This window comes from Leptonotus elevatus, chromosome 14 (assembly GCF_054856555.1).
Source record: "Leptonotus elevatus isolate MCC_2025b chromosome 14, RoL_Lele_1.0, whole genome shotgun sequence".
In the NCBI taxonomy this organism is placed as follows: domain Eukaryota; kingdom Metazoa; phylum Chordata; class Actinopteri; order Syngnathiformes; family Syngnathidae; genus Leptonotus; species Leptonotus elevatus.
The window spans coordinates 10,326,601-10,347,446 of NC_141252.1; the positions used below are offsets into that span (position 1 = coordinate 10,326,601).

General features: G+C 42.3%; 2 protein-coding genes across 2 annotated transcripts; both read left to right on the top strand.

Moving 5' to 3' along the window:
• The first annotated feature begins 1,116 nt into the window (after window positions 1-1,116).
• Window positions 1,117-2,898, top strand: cga (glycoprotein hormones, alpha polypeptide). Its single transcript, XM_086094412.1, has 4 exons — window positions 1,117-1,213; window positions 1,341-1,452; window positions 1,563-1,747; window positions 2,226-2,898. The coding sequence occupies exons 2-4, from the start codon at window positions 1,359-1,361 to the stop codon at window positions 2,319-2,321; spliced, it is 375 nt and encodes a 124-aa protein (XP_085950538.1). The 5' UTR covers window positions 1,117-1,213; window positions 1,341-1,358; the 3' UTR covers window positions 2,322-2,898.
• A 991-nt stretch (window positions 2,899-3,889) lies between these two features.
• znf292a (zinc finger protein 292a) lies at window positions 3,890-20,430 on the top strand. The gene is made up of 8 exons (XM_086095268.1): window positions 3,890-4,144; window positions 6,836-6,990; window positions 11,079-11,157; window positions 11,358-11,493; window positions 11,578-11,780; window positions 13,299-13,435; window positions 13,657-13,798; window positions 13,879-20,430. Exons 1-8 carry the CDS (start codon window positions 3,995-3,997, stop codon window positions 19,999-20,001), a joined length of 7,125 nt encoding a protein of 2,374 aa, XP_085951394.1. The 5' UTR covers window positions 3,890-3,994; the 3' UTR covers window positions 20,002-20,430.
• Window positions 20,431-20,846: the final 416 nt, after the last annotated feature.

Consider the following 20,846-nt stretch of genomic DNA (forward strand, 5'->3'; position numbering starts at 1 on the left):
TTCCAATTAATTTCTTCAACAAGTCAACAAAAGTGGATGGTACGGCATGCTTTGCTGAATTGCAATTCACATCCATCTCTAGCTGTCCCTCAGCTCAAGCAATAGGTGAGATGTTTTCCAAAGGGTGCTTTGCTTACATTTGCAACAATCAATACTCTATGTGCAGTCGTAATACACCATGAGAAGTCAGCTGCAAGATCAAGTCCAATTTAAGTGAAGCATACAACTATCTATTTTATACATAAATAAATACCAAGAAATTGCATAGGACAATAATCCAAAATTCAAGAGCTTTGTTCTTTCTGTAGCAAACATTAAAAAGTTGAAAGGTGAATAAGAAACACAAAAATTATATTACCTTTGATCTGTCATTGTGGAGAGCAAAGTCTAAGAGAACCCTCTAAGAGTTCTTAGCTTGATTTTTATGTGACACCATCTTCAGGCTGTTCCTGATTCTTGTTCTTTCCAAAGTTTTTCCCTATTTGGAGTACATGTCATTTAAGAGAGTAACATCGCCTTAACTGTGTGACATACACGTCACTTACATTCTCCCCAGTCTGCTACATGTCATTTACACCCCCCCCCCCCCAAAGCCCTGCCAGATGGTGTTCTGTTTATGCTGGATTTTATTGTAAACAAAACAATAAAATGCAAAAATGATTGCATAAAATAATAAAACACTGAATTTCTCTAACAAGCACACACAAAAAAGTGCACTGTCTTGACTGTGACATTGTGTTGCCTAAATGTCATTTAAATCATCATTGGAAGTAACAAAAAAGGTTTGCATATCACTGTAGATACACTTCATGGCACTTCAAGGTACAAACGAGTGGTAAATTTTAAGAACAAGAACGCTAAGAAAGACAGAAATAAAATTCAGTCCATCTCCTTCTTACTGTGAAATGATGATTAAAAACAACCATTAGCAACTAAGTAACAAAGGCTGATTGATTCCAACGATCATCATGGAAGAAATGAGGAGATTGACATTCCATGAATGCTCTTATCTTTCTATGCTTTCAAGGGATTATTACAGAGGTCATCATGCACAGTGAGGGAGATGATAGATAAGGTTGTCAGGTTTCACTTAATCCCGGAAGTGATGGAAAACAGGCGCTCGGGTATAAAAACAGCTTGAGAAGGACAAGTCTTTATCAGAAATTCATCTTGAGCAGACACTCCAAAGGGAAAAACTTCAACTCTCAGAAAGGTAATATAACATCTTGCATATTGTTCAAGGAAGCGATAGACTCCACTCACCTGTGATCCTGAACAGGACAGACAGTAGATTGTTCCGTTTTTTAAAAACATGTATTTGTCTTTGTGCATTCATTTAGGCAGCTACTGCAACCATAATGGGATCAGTGAAATCAGTTGGACCACATCTTCTTGTATTGACGTTCCTTCTCTACATGGCCAATTCTTATCCCGACTTGGACTTTTCACACAGTGGGTTGTAACTTGCTTCGTTCAGAAAAAAAATGGACAGATTGTGCCTTTTGGATTGATTGCAAAAACACTAACCATGCTTTCGGATGTTTGACTACATTTCTGTTTAGTAGGATGTGAGGAGTGCACGTTGAAAATGAGAACATTTTTCTCAAAGGACCAACCGATCTATCAGTGCACGGGCTGCTGCTTCTCGAGAGCTTACCCGACACCTCTCCGCATCAAGACGAAAATGATGAACCCGAAAAATATCACCTCAGAGGCATCGTGCTGCGTTGCGAGTAGAAGCCATAAGGTAATAAACTCTGAAAGTGGCAACTTGCATTTGAAAAAGTATTACATATACAGTAGTGATTAAATTGTGAAGTACATCCTGTCATTGGGCTCTATCGTAAATATCCTATTGGCCAAAGGGTGGGGGGCAGGGGGAGATAATTGCTTCTGCTGTAAAGATCATATTAATAATTCATCACTACCCTGTATTAATTGGGACTACATGTGTCATTTATTATCATATACAGTTTATCAGCATAAAAAAAGTTGACTTGGCGTTGAATACCCTTTTAAGTTGGATTGAACACTCTAAATCACAGGTGTAAAACTCAAGGCCCCTCGAGATTTGTCCCGCCAAATCATTTCTTGCTAAAATATCAACATTGCAAACATTTATATATTGCGAGCATTTTTTTTTATCTCCCTTTTAAAATAAATTGAGTAATAGTTGAACAAATATTTTATTTACTGGAATTTCCGTTTTTTTGTTCATCCAACAGGTACCAGTGAAAAATATTCTGTCGGGAAATCGCCCTGTTATGTTGAGGAACCACACAGAGTGCGAGTGTGGCACCTGCATATATCACAAGAACTAACCGACGAGAGATGGCGCTGAGGGAGCCAGTGTTGCTCTACAACTGTGTTTTGTCTTCAATGTGCACAAGCTTTACTCTATTTAGTAAGGCATGCTGTAGTGCTGCCAAGTCTTATTTTGTTCCTTTGTCTGTGACATGTCCATGTACCCAAACAATGTGAACTCACAATTTGTGTTTTCATTGGTGTGTAGGTAACATTGATAAATATTTTATAGTGCGTTGTGTGTTATTTGTAGTGATTCCGTTAGTCGCATAATTGTGAAAAGAATAAATTAAATGTGGACAATATAAACAAAGCGACTTTTTTTTGGTGTAAAATGGTTATGCAGGCTGAAGGTAAGATACGTTTAAGTAATATTTAGTTTTAATTTATTTAAAAAGTAATATTTGTAAACATCTGGTGCTGAAATAAACTCATCTGGTATAGACAAACAAGTCACACTCACGTTGACACTAATGGACGATTTTGAATGAACCTAACATGCATGATTTTAGAATGTGAATGGTTGTTTGTACTGCATGTGTAGGTGTTTTACTAATTAAACAAAACTAAATAAACAACAATTAAGCAATATCATACGAGAGGTAGTAATGTTGTACTCACAACACACAAACTCCACACAGGAAGACCAGATCCCGGATTCAAACCCTGAACCTCTGAACTCTGAGGCAGACGTACTAACCAGTCTGTTGACCACGCAAAGCAAAACAGTTGGCCTAGTTAAGTGTACTCTCAGTAAAGGTGGTCCAATAAAGATTGGTCAATTTCTGACTAGCGGCTAATCTTACAAATATTACCTAGAACGAGATTGGTAGTTATTATTATTATTTTTTTAACAATCAGTTTTTAGAATACTGTCTAGGCCTATTGGCCACAACTGACGCCCGGTCACTCCGCACGGCGCACACTGACTGCATCATTTAAGACAACCGAAGTTTATATATACTGCACAACTTCTACCTTTTCTGAAATTTCCTTTGATCCTCTGTTCCTTCCATCTCTAAAATATATCACAAAGACACTTGTGACAAACAAAAAGGAGCAACTTTACTGTAAACACTTCTGAAGCTGCTTTAGGTTTGACTCACAACTGATGAATATTATTGCATAACTGACTATTAACCCCCCATCAATTGATTAGAATTCAATTACTGGTTTGGTCCATAGCCTGTCAGACCTTTGCAAATGTTTTATTGTTATTAAGCAAGAGATAATGAGTCTGATTCCATGAAAGACTGCATAGACGTAATAAACATTTGTACAATCATTGCATCGTGTAGGTGGGAGTAGGCCATTGTAATAATGAATGAAAGAGGTTCCCCACCTCTGCTCTTTAGGTCGTGGCCGCTTTGTTTACATTCTATAGTGTGTGTGTGTGTGTGTGTGTGTGTGTGTGTGTGTGTGTGCGTGTGTGCGTGCGTGTGTGTGTGTGTGTGTGTGTGTGTGTGTGTGTGTGTGTGTGTGTGTGTGTGTGTGTGTGTGTGTGTGTGAGCGACGCAGATATTTTGGCAACCCCCCACCCCACTCCACCCCACCGACTGATACAGACTCGAGACCCACCCACCACCGACCCCCTTCCCCCTCCTCCCTCCCCCATCCTACGTGCACGTGCGTGTGCCGTTCTGGCAGCGTAACATCTGTGCGTGCGTAAGCGGTCGTGATTGTTGTGAAGATGGCGGAGGGGGAGACGGAGAGGGAATATGACACACAGAAAGCGAACGACGATCTCCGCGGCCGCTTTCACGGCTTGACCGCGGCCCTGAGGGAGAGCACGAAGTCGCCGCTGGAAGCCTCGCTGATTTTCTGCCAGGACTTTTGCCAGGTTAGCCAGCTCTTCCCGCTCGCTCGTCCCCCGCTAGCCCTGTTCGCTCCGCGTCCCTTCTCTCTCTGGCTTCCTGGCTGAGGATGCCCGTCTACATTGGCTACAACAATGTAGCTAAAGGCGCTAGCCGCACTGTTAGCTTGCTGCTTCCCCCGAGATTGGAAACGAGTGGGGGCCCTGCGTGCTTTTCCCTCCGTGAATGTTCACTTTTATTGAGAATTCTGCATACATATTCATGCACCAACCATTTTGGTGGTTGCAAGTCGGGCTCATGTGCGCGGACTGGGCTTGTGTTGCTCGCGTTTTCCAGGCCAAATTGCTAGCAGGAGATCAATGCTACTAGCTGGTATGCAGGGTCCCACTGTCCTGTGCAGTGGTCATGCTGTGAAAAAAGATAGCTACGTTAGCGAGAGCTTCGTTGGCGGAAAAAAAAGCACAGAAATAGCTTATTGTATTTGTAACAGATGTGTAATTGAGCCGTCATAAACACAGCACCTCGCGTACTGTCGTTTGCGTGAGGATTTTGATCGCTTGGGGGGAAATGGGCTACTTTTGTGAGGCAGGAAAAATCAATTATGTGTTGCCAAGGTGTTGTTAGCTTAGGCCCTATGCACCCCTTTTTTTTTTAACCCAGCTAATCACATCAGATTAAATGCTCGTTTAAAGTAGAAATGATTGCAGTTGTGAGATATTTTTATAGCGAATGTGCGACGGTGGCCAGTCGACTCCATTACTCTCCGACCATTCTTATATCTATTTGCCACGACCACATACATATCGTCTGTTCGTTTGCTCGATAGCCCATCATTGTATTCAGCGCTACCCATTGCAAGGTAACCAACAAAGATGTGGCTCCCATTGAGGATTTCCTGCAACTTACAACAAAGTTCTTTGTGTGAAAGGGCGAGTGCAGCTCTGCCTGCGTATACCTACTGGGAAGGAGTTGTTTCCAAATAGTGGAAAAATAAGAATAAAAGAGTCGTTCAGCGTTCAAATAAAATGGAGGGATCTTTCAGGCCTTGTAAACTTTTGAGTGGACGTTGGTTATCATAAATGAGTTGTACAGTACATACCGTTGATGATTTTTAAATGCAAGCGTTTTTGTAATATTGGTTATCAGAAATGGGTTAAAAAGCAAATGCAATTGGTGAGTTTTGTGTGTTCAAGTCTATTTCTAATGATATAAATATATCATTGCTCCTTTATATGTGCTCTGCACTTATCCAATACAAAAAAGTCTAATATTGGATGTGGCAAACACAATGATAAATATACTGGTGTTAAAATAATACAGCGTTGCCGCTGACATATGAAAAAGTAACATTGTTGTCTTCTTAACGGCTATTGTTTTGGTGAGAACATTCTTATATTGGCTCTCATAACAATAAAAATTGTACCAGTGGCTTCATATGTCTGTAGTCTCATTTGAAATCACTCTACACGATGTATTTTTATTTTTGCAGATATGCATATTAATCACAAATAAACTACAGTTCATTACATAGTTAATTGTTTATATACTAACATTCAAAATAATGCTTTTTGCTATTTGGCAGAGAATCGCACGAGAACTACAAGTATGAATTGTGCGCCAGTGAATGTGTACTAGCTCGCGGCCTACTGGTTGGAGTGGTCGCCTTGAAAGGGTCAAATCCCACAACGATTTTTTTTAACTACAATTTCTTAAAATTACTCAGGAGTTGTAAACAAGCCGTTTGTTTAGCATGTTGTTGAAGAACTGAACAGGTATTGAATTTTCCGCATTTAAAGATGCGATTGCTGCATTGTGAACAGATGCAAAGTGTGTCCTACTGCCTGATAACCCTGCTGTGAAGGGTTATGGTTAGGGGTAGGACGGCAATGCCGATAACAGCCTATTTTCAGTGGCATAACAAAATGAAAACTCCTTGACAGGACACAGAAGCCAGAAGGGGGTAAAGCGAGGCATGAACCACGCCCAGTTCATGACTCGGTCCAGCGATTGACCAATAAGAGCATCCATCCAGCCATCCATTTTCTTAACCGCTTTTCCTCACAAGGGTCGCTGGAGCCTATCCCAGCTGGCTTCGGGCAAGTAGGCAGGCTACACCCTGAACTGGTTGCCAGCCAATCCAGGGCACAGAGAGACAAACAACCATCCACACTCACAATCACACCTAGGGACAATTTAGAGTGTTCAATTAACCTGACATGCATGTCTTTGGAATGTGGGAGGAAACCGGAGCACCCGGAGAAAACCCACGCGAGCACGGGGAGAACATGCAAACTCCACCCAGGAAGGTCGAAGCCCGGACTCGAACTCACGTCCTCTGCACTGGGAGGCGGCGTGCTAACTAGCCAGCCACCGTGCCGCCCCCAATAAGAGCAGTTCACGGCAAAATAACGCTAGCAGGAGAGTTGCTAGGTCACGGCAAAATATCCACTGCCTAGTGCCCACCAACAAACGTTAGCACTGTAAAAGTAGGTCATTCAGTACAGGTCTTGTAAGTATAAGATGCAAGTGATCATAATGTAGTCCATCCAAAAGTGTGTTAAGAAGAACGTAGTGTTAAAAGTGATTACTCCTCTTAGAATTATGTAAATTAGGAATAACAGTAGAGATCAATATGACTTTTTAGACATTTTCTTTTCCGCTTGGAATGGCTAACTTGTCTTACCTGTATACTGACTGTCTTGTGTTTTTCCGGTCAGGCCCTGGTGGATTATGCCGGCCGTTGGAAAACCGACGAGGATCCACTGCCTTTGCTGGAGGTCTACACGGTGGCCATCCTCAGCTTCGCCAACGCCACCTCCTGTCTCTCCTCCGAATGTGAAAACGTGCCACTCCTACTTGAAAAGTTAACATTGTACGTATAAGCCCTGGAAATGGTCTTTATTGAATCATATCACTCTGTCGAAGAATTCAGTCAATCGTTTTCTTTAAGAAGCAATCTTTTTTTCCCATTGATTTCAAATGAGATTGGTCAATGTGCACAGCAGATGCATTTAATGTTGCAAAATTAAAGTACTTGCCAACGAAAGTCTAGCAAAGCTACATTTTCATCTAAAATGTATCTTGTGTTCACTGAGAAATTGATAAAAAGCTTATTTTTCAATGGGGGTGTACTCATTCAAGGACTTCAACTTTGACAAAGCATTTTGTTACGTGTCCACTGATGTTGTTTCCGATGTACATCCACCTCTCACGTTATGTACACCTACACATTCCAATACGATCCAATGAAAAAGCTGTATCAAAAACAGCCTTTACAAAGGTAAAGATGACGTTTTGATTGACACTTTCACAGTGCTAGTGATAGGCACCATAATGGGAGGGTGTCTTCATCACTTGTGGTTTAAAAGTTACATTTAACAAACGGCAGTATGTTTGACAGATCTTTTCGTGGATGCAGGTAAATAAAAATGTGCTAAAATCCACATGGTAATGTCGGCAGGGAGAGTGACATAATATGCAAAGTAGCACTGAATTTACAAACAGCAAATCCTCATGAGTTACAACGTTACTCACTAGCCACCGGCCGAGCTTGCACGTTGCAAGTCGATGAGACCCAATCTAAGAGCTTTGTTCAAAGTTCTTTTGTCATGACAAAACTCACACTGAACATTTTAACGGTAAAAATTGTCCAAAATTGTTTGTTTTTGTGGTTGTTTTCTGTAATGGAGGCATGCACTGAAAGTTTTATTGTTAAAATTGTCAAAATATTAAGAGCATTTTACACAAATGCAGCCACAATCATATTTTTCTTTCGGCTTGTCCCGTTAGGGGTCATCACAGCGTGTCATCCTTTTCCATCGAAGTTCTGCATCCATACACCAACTGCTCACATGGCTTCCTTTACGTCATCCGTCAAACTTCTCTTAGGTTATCCTCTTGCTCTCTTTCCTGGCAGGTCCATACTCATCACCCTCCTACCGATATACTCACTATTTCTCCTCTGCAAGTGTCCAAACCATCTAGTTGGCTCTCTCCAACTTGTTCCTCCAAAACATCTATGCTTGGCTGTACCATTGATGGTCTTATTTCTAATCCCATTCATCCTAGTTACTCCTTAAGAAAACCTCAACATCTTCATTTCCGCCACCTACAGCTCTGCTTCCTGTCATTTCTTCTGAGCCACTGTTTCTAATCTGTAAATCATGGCCGGCCTCATCACAAGCTGCTAAACTTTCGCTTTCATCCTCGCACAGCCTCTTCTATCACATAACACCCGTGACACCAGAGGTGGGCGCGTTAATGAATTCTGATCATCCGCCATTAGGCAATCTTTAACAGTCGGGACACCCTTCCGTCATTGTCAATCCGTCACTATTTCTAGACGAACTGTCTATCCGTCATTTGTCGATTGCTTAGCAAAATGAGCGTCCGTCAGTGTTTCCATCATTTGAAGTGGGCATCCGTCAATGTTCCGTTGGATTGCCGAATTTATTGATGGATTGACGATTACATTGATGGACGAAAACCCCTTTTCGTCAATTAGTTCCCCGTCAATCGTCAACAAAAAGGGCGTCCGTCATTGATGGATTGACGGATCTTCCGTCAATATTGATGGAATGCCCACCTCTGCGTGACACTCCACTACCCGTTCCAACCTGCTTGGATCCGTTTCTTCATGTCCTTACTAGAGATGCACCGAAATTATTTTTTTGGGGCTGAAACCGAAAATGAGAAATGCTTGGCCGAAAATTGAAGCGCCGATAAAATGTATGCCGATTTTGACTATTATTGCATTTATTATAATTAATTAAAATTATAATAATTTTTTTATTTAGCACTGGTATTTTAACAAAGCACAATATAAATTGAAATGCGCCCACACCGCAGACATGTTGGCTAATGGTACACCAAACTAGGGGTGAGCATTTTCTGGCCGTGCGATTGCACTTTATAGTCAACGTACATCTGCCCCTTTATGTTCCTTTCCCTAGATAACAATTTTACCCAATCACTACTGCTTCAGCCCTGTTTCCTTCACCAACATGTCCATTAAAACTGCACCAGTCCAGGGTCTCTCCCTGCCGAAGATGCTCAGAATTAACATCGTTTAGCTCCTTCCAGAATTGTTCTTTATCTTCTAGTTCACATCCTACCTGTGGAACATAGCTACTAAATACATTAAAGGGGAAGTCAACCCCAAAAATATTTTTGACAATAAAATGTTTTATGCAGCCGCACTGGTCTAAGCATGGTATTCTGGTTAATATTGCGTTAGTGGAATATGAGTTAAGCAGCTAAATCTAGCTGTTTTTATCCATCTCAGGGGGTGGCCATTTTGTCACTTGTTGTCGACTGAAGATGACTCAGGCAACGACCAATGACAGGTCACCGGTTTTTTGAAGCTCATGACATACTGTGCAGAGGGAAGGCGTACAATAAGTAAAGCAACCTTTGCTGGTAATTAAAAAGAGAAGCAGGATGGAGGTATAAACTAATCACAGCTCATCTGTTTTCTGAATCTGAGCTGTGATTGGTTGTTACCTGAGACCTGTGCAAGATTGATATCATCTTCAGTCAACAGCCAGTGGCATAATGTCCGCCCCCTGTGATGGCTAAAAATGGCTGGATTTTGCTTCATAACTCCTATTCCACAAATGTGACACTATTCAGAATGTCATGTTTGGACTAGTGAGGTCATATAACATATTATTGTAAAGAAATGTTTAAGGTTAACTTCCACTTTTATACACAATACCCATGATTTCAAGTTTTAGCCTCACCACTTGATCTCTTCACATTTTTAGCTAGCTCTTCCTTTAAGATTACCCCCTGCTCCATTTCACTTCACATCTACACCATGGTAAAATAATTTGAACCCAACCCATAAACTTAAATCCAGCCTATAAGCATAAGCTTTCTCCGAATCATGTCAACCAACTCCCTAGCTTTTCCTGTCATAGTCCCAATAAGCGAAGTGCGCATGCGTGAAAATCAAGTAGAAAAAAATACTCCTTGCTGCCGAACAAAGCCGTCATTTGAATGGAGTGCTGAAAGTGTTTGGAGTAATGGTAATTTAAAAACCTGCTTCTAGCACCAATTGACCCCTTCAGTGAAGAAAGATCCTACTAGTCTCTTGATCGCGTCCCGGTGTTGTGTCCTCAATCCAACTCCCGGTAAGTGCATACATTCAGCTAAATATCGACTGACATGCAAGGTGGCTATAGTTTCAAACTATGGGCTTCGTCCGGCCATCCGTCACTTGTCTTCAATAAGTTAGAAATGACTGTCTCTCCAATGATTAACAATGACGTAGTCATTTTTCACAGAGTTTCTCTCTTCCTCCTTTGTCAATAAGAGTGGTAGTTTTTGGCTCGACGCAGCATATGCAAGGGCAGCCAGTTCGTTGTTCCGTTTCTGTCTGTTGTCGAACGCAGTCCTTGTTGTAATAGGCAATCAACGGAGACTACAAAAACACTTGAAATCATCAACTGTCAACCGGTTGAAATCGTATCTCCATTGCTTTCTATTACTCTTGACTACAGTTTGGTAGCATGGTAATGCCCCTTCCCCCAGCCCACAAAGCACTGCATGGTTCGAGATGCGCACTTCGCTTATATTCAAAGTCCCCACTTTCAGGTCTAGTAGGTTCTGTGGTTTCCTCTTCTTTTTCTGTATATGACCCCGCATTCTACCTCTCCTCCATCCTCGACCAACAGTAGCTGAATTTCCACCAACCTGAGCCGCGACTGAACTGGCATGGAATTCTTCTCGCTCATATTTGTTTGGCAAAATGTTTTGTTGAATACAATTTTAAGCCGGATACCCTTCCTGACAACCTTTTGCATTTACCCGGGCTTGGGACTGGCCTACAGTTTGCACTGGCTTGTGCCTCACTGTATGGCTACAATGGCGCAACCATAATAATAAACATATTGTTAAAATAAAACCTTTTTGATAGTGTCAAAAACTATTATCAATTCTGAATGTTTGGATTTGCAGGAGCTGTGCGGAGCTGGTGCTCTTACTGCCCCAGCATATCCCTGGTGCCTTATGGGAGGAGTTTCAGTCCTCCATGAAGGTCAGTATCCCCTCAGTCATCAGTGGGCTTCTTCGATGCTTATATTTGCAGCAATAGGCTAATCTGAAGTAATGGCAACACATTAAATTGAGCTGGACCTAGAGAATATACATGATAGATATACATTTATTTTCTTAATACGTGTAGGCAGCCAAAAGTGAACTAGTCAGCACTACATGTTCATTTGTCTTCTGTTACAGTTGGCACACAGCCTTTTGCAGGAAAGTGGGAGTGCACAGCTTCGCCCGCTTTTTGCTCTGGCACAGCAAGATGGCATCTGGTCCAACACCACACTCGGCAGCATCTTGTCCAACACCATCCCTCAAACTGAGCAAGGTTCTTGCCCACACAGTCGCACTGTTTATATGTCTTCCATATGTACTTTCTCATCTTTCCTCTCCCTTCTTTCCTATTCTTTAGTTCACGAGTATCTTGAGTTGGAAGGCCCCACTCTTCTCAGCATGCGCATAAAGCACCTTATCAAAGTAGACAGTGTTGACAAAGCCGCCACCCTTGCAAAGATGTGCTCGGAGTATCCAGGATATGAAGGAAAAGGGAACTTCAAACAGACCTACTTGCTCTGTATTTGTATGACCAAAACTCAGGAGCAGCTTATGGAAGAGGTAAGAAGAATCTCATCTACCATTTTGTGTTTCAATTAGTCTGCAATTTCCCACAAGTAGTGTAACATATATCTATAAATAAGTATTTTCAGTACACATACAGTAAGACCCTTTAAAGTAATTTTTGGGATTTCTTAATGTGGCTCATTTCTACCATAACGCGCAGTTAGCCTATTAGCTATGCCTACAACCCGAAATAATGCATCAAGAATACATCTTGAAGTGCTATAGTTATTAGGGCTACAGTGTCTCTATCATGTGTGCCCTTGCACACCAGGGCTGTGGAGAGTTGGATTGCCCCACTGCCCCAAGCTCGCTAGTTGCCGACGCACAATTTCCCCCATGACTTAAGAGGATTTTTTTTTACCACATTAATTATTCTCCATCTTCTAAACTTTCGAAAAGGACAGAAATCTAACTCAAGTGAAAATAATAATTATATAAATTGAAAAATTTCCAATAAAACCTTGACATTTGCTCTCGTCTGTTACTATTCACAGTAGCCCAGCGAAGTGGACTTTCAGCCCTTGCCCCATTTCCATAGCATGATACTTTTTTACTTGTTTTTTTGCTTAGGTTTTACCTGCTATTGATGCCTTTACATTAGCAAAACAACAAAGTACTATGAGATCAGAGATACTGTTTATTGTACCTGGCCATCTGGGCTTCCTAATGTGATGTGGCTAACACTATATGGTTTAAGTTGATTCTCATCACTGTATCACTTTAACATTCAGGGCTACTCGGCGAGAAAAATGACAATAAATACGCTATTGTTAGCTTACGGACCGGTGTTGGTGTGTTTCAGTGCTGAATGTTGCTGTATTTATTATACTCCACAGTCTCTACTTTGCTGCATCAACCGTTTTGTTGTTACCCTTAGTCTTTACTCAAAATTTAATTTACTTCTTGACTGTAGCCAACTGCCACTTGTTGTAACACAAATACAAGGGGACTTTTGGGGATGTTGTTGGCTGGCTGGTGCCTTCAATGGGACTTGGTTTTTGGAGTTAGAAAATGCTTCAGTATTTAAAACAAAGTTGCTGTTGAAGTCATTAAACCCAACTGGATCCAGCAGAACAGTAATTCAAACAATTCTACCCAACTTTAACCTAAGGAAATTGTACATTCATAATACATATTTGTCAAAACGCCTAATTAAAAAAATGAATCCTTTAAACAAACAGTTTAATTTTATGTACACAATCACCACAGACACCATTACAGGGCTCAAGCCTGTGACCAATATGAGCGCAAATGCGGCCAACTTTTCAGTTTGTGCTGGTAAAAAATGTCATCACGTCATACAAAACAACAGTGTGCCTGTTAAGACAGCAATCCATCAGCAAATATATGGTCATATTGTACCTCCCCAAAAAAAGAGTGTGACCAAATCCAGTCAGTTGGTGGCACCAGTGTTACGAGTGCAAAATTAGTGTAAAACCATTACTCTATGTTAAGACTGGTGGTTGCTGATTTGATTCGACCTAAAATGGCTGTTTCTTTGGCCTCCTATAGATATCATCAATAGACTGCAAAGATGCTCTGGAAATGATCTGCAACTTGGAGTCAGAAGGAGATGAGAGAGGAGCACAATGTTTATGTTCAGCCTTTCTCAAGCGACAGCTTCTTCAAGGAGAAGTTTATTGTGCCTGGTAAGTGTGTACATTTGTGTGGAACAAATACCCTTAGAACTCTTGCTAAAGTACTTGTTACTTTGGATTCGTCTGCGTTCACTCCCCCCTCCCAGATGAACTTAAAATAATCCATATCAACACAATGTCAAGTGTCACTAGCAGATTCAGATCATATATTTAGCGTACACCAGCATGCATTTGTCCATTTTTTAACAACTTCATTTGTGATGTTTGTGCAGGGAACTTACGCTGTTCTGGAGTAAGCTACTCATGCGTTTGGAGTCTTCGGCCGAGTCTTTCCTCAGGCACAGCAAAGAGATGGCTCTTCTCTGCAGAAGTGTCTGTCACATTCTATTCCTTATCAAAGTCATCCAGAACGAGGTAACAAAAGGACAAAGCAAATGTTAAAAAGTTATTCACGTCAACAGGCTTCTGCAAATCTTTTGTTGTCTGGTATCCAGGTTGGAGAAGTGGGGCTTCCAGTTTGTGTGGAAATGTGCATTCAAGCTCTGAAAATGACCTCAAGTGACCATACGGACAGCAAATCCACAATCTGCAAGACTATTTCCTGCATCTTGCCGACTGATCTTGAAGTGAAGCGTGCATGCCAGCTGACTGAATTCCTCCTCCAACCTACTGTTGACTCCTACTACGCTGTTGAGTCACTGTACAATGAACCGGATCAAAAGCCCGAGGAGGACGGGAGTCTGCCGGTGCCCAATTCCTTACGCTGTGAGTTACTGCTGGCCTTGAAGACACAGTGGCCTTTTGATCCAGAGTTCTGGGACTGGAAAACATTGAAATGCAATTGCTTGGCACTGATGGGCGAGGAAGCAGCTATCGTGTCATCTATTGATACGCTCAATGACACGGACGAACAAGAGGTGGAAAGTACACACGGAAAACTCCCTGAGTACAGAGACCTGGAGGATTTTCTGTTAAACACTACGAATGAACTCAATGAAATCGCAGACGAAAAAGAAAAAAACAGAGAAGCAAAGAAACTCCGGGAGCAAGGATTTGTATCGGCTCGCTTTCGAAACTGGCGTGCCTACATGCAGTATTGTGTTCTATGTGACAAGGAGTTCTTGGGTCACAGAATAGTTCGGCACGCTCAGAAGCATTTTAAAGATGGAGTGTACCTATGTCCTATTTGTGCAGACAGCTTTGAAAGTAAAGAGGTTTTAGAGCCACATGTAGCGTCACATGTCAAGCAGTCCTGTAAAGAGCGGCTTGCTGCGATGAAAACTGTAGGAAAGGGGGTAAAACTACCGCAGTCTCCTAAAAGTCCATCCAAAAATATGAAATGTGTTCCAACGACGATTAATAGCCCTGTCAATAATGACCCCCAAACCAATATCCAATCAGGGAAGGTAGAACAAAAGACTGTCACACAAATAAGCCAAGATTGCTTCTGTCCCGTTAAAAATTGCTCCAAAGCGTTCAAGTTTTTCCGCAACCTCATGGCGCATGTCAGGTCACACAAAGACAATGAAGAGGCCATGAGATTTTTGGAGATACAGAAACAAAAAGTGGTGTGCCAGTATTGCCGGCGGCAGTTTGTTAATGTCCGACATCTCAATGATCATTTGCAGATGCATTGTGGCAGCAAACCATACATATGCATACAACTAGATTGCAGGGCCAACTTTAATTCCAATTCGGAACTTCTCATGCATAGGAAAACACACACAGAGTTTAAGGCCCAGTGTATGTTTCCAAACTGTGGGCAGGTTTTCAGCGAAGCCTACCTTTTGTACGATCACGAGGCTCAGCATTACCTTACCTACACCTGCCAGACAGATGACTGCGGAAAAGTATGCTACTCCCAGGGTCAATTCTTATCTCCCCAACAGATTCACAATACCAACAATGCAGTCAACAATGTGGTAGCCATAAATGAGAGTACTCCCGTCATTCCCAAAGTTGAACTGCCACAGGAGAATACGCCATGTCAGGCAAACGCGCAATCTGCTGTTGTTTGCCTTGACACGAGTAATTCCGATGCATTTATGGAAGAAGCTTCAATGGCAAACACATCATCGTGCAGTTCCCCAGATATGGCTAAAGAGCTCATTCCTATTAGAGTAAAACATTCGATTGAAAACATGTTGAATTCTGTGGCACATATTGAACTGAAAGATCCAGACAAATGCTACACTCCACTAGCAAACCCTGGCTCAGCTCCAGCTGACTTGAAAGCAGCACCGGAGGCTCAGTATGCACAACAGGCAATGGCAGAGCAAGCGAAGATTCTCCCGCAGCCTGTCCCCAGTGCTACCAATGTCATGGCAAGTCAACCGGGAGGAGAGCAAAATAACATACAAGCTGATGACTTTCAGAAAGCGGTACCGCAAATGATTTCTCCTAACCAAATCAAGACAGAAATCCCTTCTTCATTGCTGGGCTATTCACCGCCAAGAATGCCTGCTGTACCCAATAATGAAGAAAACTTGCATAGCTGCCCGCATAATGAGTGCACAAGGGCTTACAGTACAAACAAGAGTTTGTCAAGACACGTGAAGAAGCAACATCCTGAAATCTTTGAGGACTGGAAGTTGGCCAAGAAATACAACAAAGTGGTCAAAATTACAGCGAAAAAGGCACCAGCTGGAGTAGCTGCACGCAAGCAGTACCCCAACGGTAACAAGAACCCCCCAATTGAGCCGCCAAACCAGCCCGGACCTCTATGCAACAAACCCGGGATGGAGCAAATGGATTACCCAGCAGAATGTTCAACCTCACCTGCCCAGTGCTATCCTGGTTCAATGGACCCTGTGCCCATCACTCCAATGGTAAACCCCACACTGTACCCATCCTGGGGGAGCTCCAACAATACCGGGGAAATCAGTCAGCCCGACGTGTCCCAGTCATGGTCTTCACCTCAACTGAACAGCTGCTACCCAGAGGCCTTCAATGCGAACGAGTACCCCTCCCGCAGCTACCCTCAATGGCAGCCTGATACTTATCCAACCACAGCTTCACTCCCAGCTGAAAGAGAGCCCTCAATGGCAGCTTTACATGGAGCCGTTGGATCTCATATTCCTTCAGATTCAAGTTTGATGTCCCAATACTTATCCAGTTCATTGATGCTTGACAACGGAGGGCAAATGCACAATGGTGTTAATCAGTATGGATTAATGCCTCCTGAAGGCAGGGGAGTTTCAATGGATGCAAAGAAACCCAGTGAAAATGTGGCAGGACAGTCTGATAATGGGGACAGCATGTCGACAATTCACAGTTTACCCGAAGGAAGTTACCACACTCCGTATGCTCAAAGCGATAACTCAGTGACGCGGAGTTCACCAGTTGATACTCCTTTGAAATGTCTGAGCCCAGAGGCCCAAGAGACATCAAAACCTGCAGCAAAATTAATTAAAACAGAAAATGTGGCGTCTGGGTATGAACATATGGACAATGCTGTGGATGGCATGCTTAGCCCACAAAATATCACCCAGACTGACTTTAATTTCGAAGGAGACTGTACTAATGCGGAATGTGAAACTCAAGCTACTGATGATAAAGAGGAAGCTGATGTCCAAAAAGGAAAACGTACTAAGCTGAGCAAGCGAACCAAATGGCCAGCCATTATTAAGGACGGCAAAGTCATTTGTAGAAGGTGCTTCAGAGAGTTCACAAGCACAAAGTCCCTCGGAGGTCATCTGTCCAAACGCTCGCAGTGCAGGCCGTTAGATGAAATAGACCTGACTGCTGATCTTCCGACATCCTTTCTTGATTTTCTCAATGACCCTCATGTCCCAGAAACTAATGGAGGCATTTTTAACTTGTCAAATGGTGATTTCCCGCAAGAATCGTCTAGCTTGACCCCAATGAACTCTGCTATGGCACTGAAACAAGAACCCCAAAATACAAATATAACCGACTTTCCAAACATCTCTGCTCCGGCCCTTGAAAGTCAGCAAGACAAAGCAGCAGGCCTGGCTTACACTGCCACTGCTCCGCCTCATCAAGAGGATCACTTGATGGAAATATCCAATGCCTTTCAGAGGTTGGATTTGATTGAAGCTGCCCAAAAGAAGATGCGGGGTAATTTGTCCTTAGAGCAAAGTCTCACCCGTTGTAATACAACCACTGAACCTAAACCTAAAAAAAGCAAACCCACAGTAAGCAAGAAAGATGACAAGGTTTTACCAAAAATATCTAAACCTTTTAAATGTGTTAGAGGAGATTGTGAGTACTCATTCATGACAAAGGAGGCATTATTCAGACATTTAAATAAAATGCACGATTACTCTAACGGTATGATTGAAGAATTGAAACGAAACCCTTCCAAACTGTCGCCGTACACTTGCCACATTTGCAACAAAACCTTTACAAGAACGACAGGCTTGAGAATTCATTATGAGAAGGTCCATCGATTGTCAAAGGCAGAAGCACAGAAGTACAAGATATATGCTCGAAATAGACACCAAGTAGCCCGAATGAACGATGCGTGTACAAGTGAGGCTGCCGCTGACACAAGTGGCGTCACACAATCCACAGCTAGCTTCCCTTGTATTAAACAAGAGCCCCTTGACATTGAAATTGAACCTCAAACGAAAAGTGCAAACAATCCAGAAGCTCCTCTCATTGCTTCACCGGGAAATCCTGTAAATGATGGCTCCCCACCTGCAACATCAACTGTCACCTGTTTGCCACCGGCTGAAAGCTATTTAAATGACAGGCCATTGGCTGAAGGCATGCAGGCTTATCCTGAAAGATCCCAAGAACAGCTGACAGTGGCGGCTAGGTGTCCAGATGGCCAACAGAAATTTGGTTCAACAGAGAAATGTGATCTTCTGCAACCAAAAGCGCATCATACAGTCAGCAAAATAAGGGAACCAAAGTTCAGCCATCCTCCTGGTTCTGCTTCATCTTCCCCAGAAAAACCAAGCAGCTCAAAAAACACGCACACACAAGATGAAGTCCACAAAAAGCTTCAAAAAAGAATGGGGCTCAAAATGTGTGACGCCGACAACGCCTTCAATCCATATAGACCGTATCGCTGTGTTCATGAAGGATGCACTGCTGCATTTACCATCCAGCACAATTTGATCCTACATTACCGCGCCATGCATCAGGCGTCACTGCCCCCGAGCAGCGCAGAGGACAGCCCCGAGAAGATGAGCGTACCAAACGGCCAAGAAAGCTACGAGATGGCAGGCAAAGGTCACGAAGTCAGGTGTCAAGTGAAAAACTGCTCACGGGTGTTCATGGGAGTCACCAGGTTAGTGCAACATTACCTTTTGCTTCACAAATTCACCCGCGACAAAGCCACCTCAATGATGGCCAGCATGGCCATAGGGACTTTCGACTGCGATCGGCCTGAGTGCGCGCTGCCCTTCAGCTCAGTGGACAAGTACATCGAGCACATAAAGAATTTCCACAAAGAAATTGCCATCTCAGAGAGTGGATCAGTTGATACTACATTCAAGTGCGAGTATGACGGGTGCGAGCGCTTTTACTCCACAAAGTCAAATCTTCTTCGCCACCTGATAAAAAAGCATGAATACGTTTATGAGCCGAGATCAACTGATGGAAGAAGGAATAGAGCGATAGGATTGTTCACTTCGATGAACAATGGAAAAGAGAATGTGGAAAACAAATTCAAAATGAAGAAGAAAAATGTAAAGAAAAAAGATGGAAAGACCATTGAGCATTGGACCAATTTTGGGAAGCCGACGCTTAAAACGCACGATGAAGCATCAGCCATGTGCACTAAGAAGTGGCCATTGCAGTACCCATGCATGCTAATAGGCTGTGATACAATTGAGGAAGCAGAAAAAAGTATTTTTAAGCATTATGTGACTCATGGCCTCACAGAGAGATACATCGAAGACCAGAGGAGCCAGTTCATTTTCTGCAAAAAGTACTCACGATCCAGATTCAAAGATGAGGGCACATCAGAGGGCACATCATGCACGTCCTCTGATGAGAACGAACCAGAAGAGGGTGACAAATCCTCAGAGCAAAACACAGACGAGGCACTCGAACTAATAATCCAGGAGGACAGCAAGCTTTCTAATGACGAAAGCGTCGAGTCTCAAGGGTCAACTGGGACGGAAGGTGGAGTCAAAAGAGGTCGTCCCAGAAAACCTGTCAATCCAACACCAGCTTGTCCCGAGAGGATACAAACCCTTCGCAATCGTACGACTGTTAGCAGCTCAAGAGAGAACTCCAATCCTGGTACCCCTATACCCGAAGAGCAACAAGAGGAGGTTAACGCCATGCCAGGGTCTTTCAAACCTTTGGGACTGGAGGACTCTTTCCTTAAATTCTTGGAAACCGCCGAGTCGACCCACCCCTCCAAACGCAAACTGAACGATAAGCCTACTGCCGAGCTGCCGTCCAAAAGACGGCAAACTCACAAACAGAGGACTGCTTTGAGAACTAAAACCAGTGATCACATTCGAGGTTGTGAGAAACTTGTAGACTTTAGAAATCCACATAATCTCAAATCAGTGAGCAATGTGAAAATAGTCATGGATAAAACATTTTCAAATGGTGCTGATCTTTTGCTTAAGCAGCTGCAAGACATGAAGCCCTTGGTTATGATAAAAAAGTGGCTTTACAGCGGATCATAGCCCCATGTTTTATTTCCAACTCCGTCTCACTCAGGATTTGAGAAGTATGCTGCAGGATGGTTTGACAATGCATCAAATTTCCAACTGTTAACAGTAATGGTCATAGTTAATGATGACATGGCCTATTTTATACACCATAAAAATTAAATGTCTTGGATGATTTTAATTATGTATGTTAGTCCTAATAACCAGGTAATCCATAGGGCATAGATTTTAGATTCATGTTTGTATTTATGCTTAGTACTGAACATTTTTTTTTTTTGCTAAATGGATACTTTTAAAGAAAAAAAATGTTTTTATATATCCCTATGGGATTTAATGTTTTGTTTGTATTTATTTCATCCTTTTTCAACACTAGTAGACCTATCTGTAATATTTACATGTCTTCCACAAAGTGTTCAATAAAATGTTACTGTTCTTTTTGTAAAATATTGTCTTTGTGCTTCAAGGTGTGGCAGGCATATAGGGACTAGCTGCGTTTCCATGACAGTTTCTCTCAAAAATAAAAGCAATATTGTACTATTTCGATAAAGTACAATTTCGACTTGTAGGTGTTTCCATTCAAGATATTACTATGATAATAAATCGTTCGGTAAATGGATGGCAGCAGGGGCATTGTCAACTCACAAGCATACGCGCGCACAATTGCTTCGAACCCACTTTGCAGTGTAATAGGCTGTTGCAGGTCAAACACTACTAGGTCAACGTTTCTTTAATGTCTGAGTGATAAAGAACTCAGTCGTAGCGTTTGTAAACACAAACTAGCCATTATTATAAAATAAAATATGTATATTGAAAAAAAATTTAAGTTACTTTTTAAGAGATCGAGTAATGACCGTAAAATC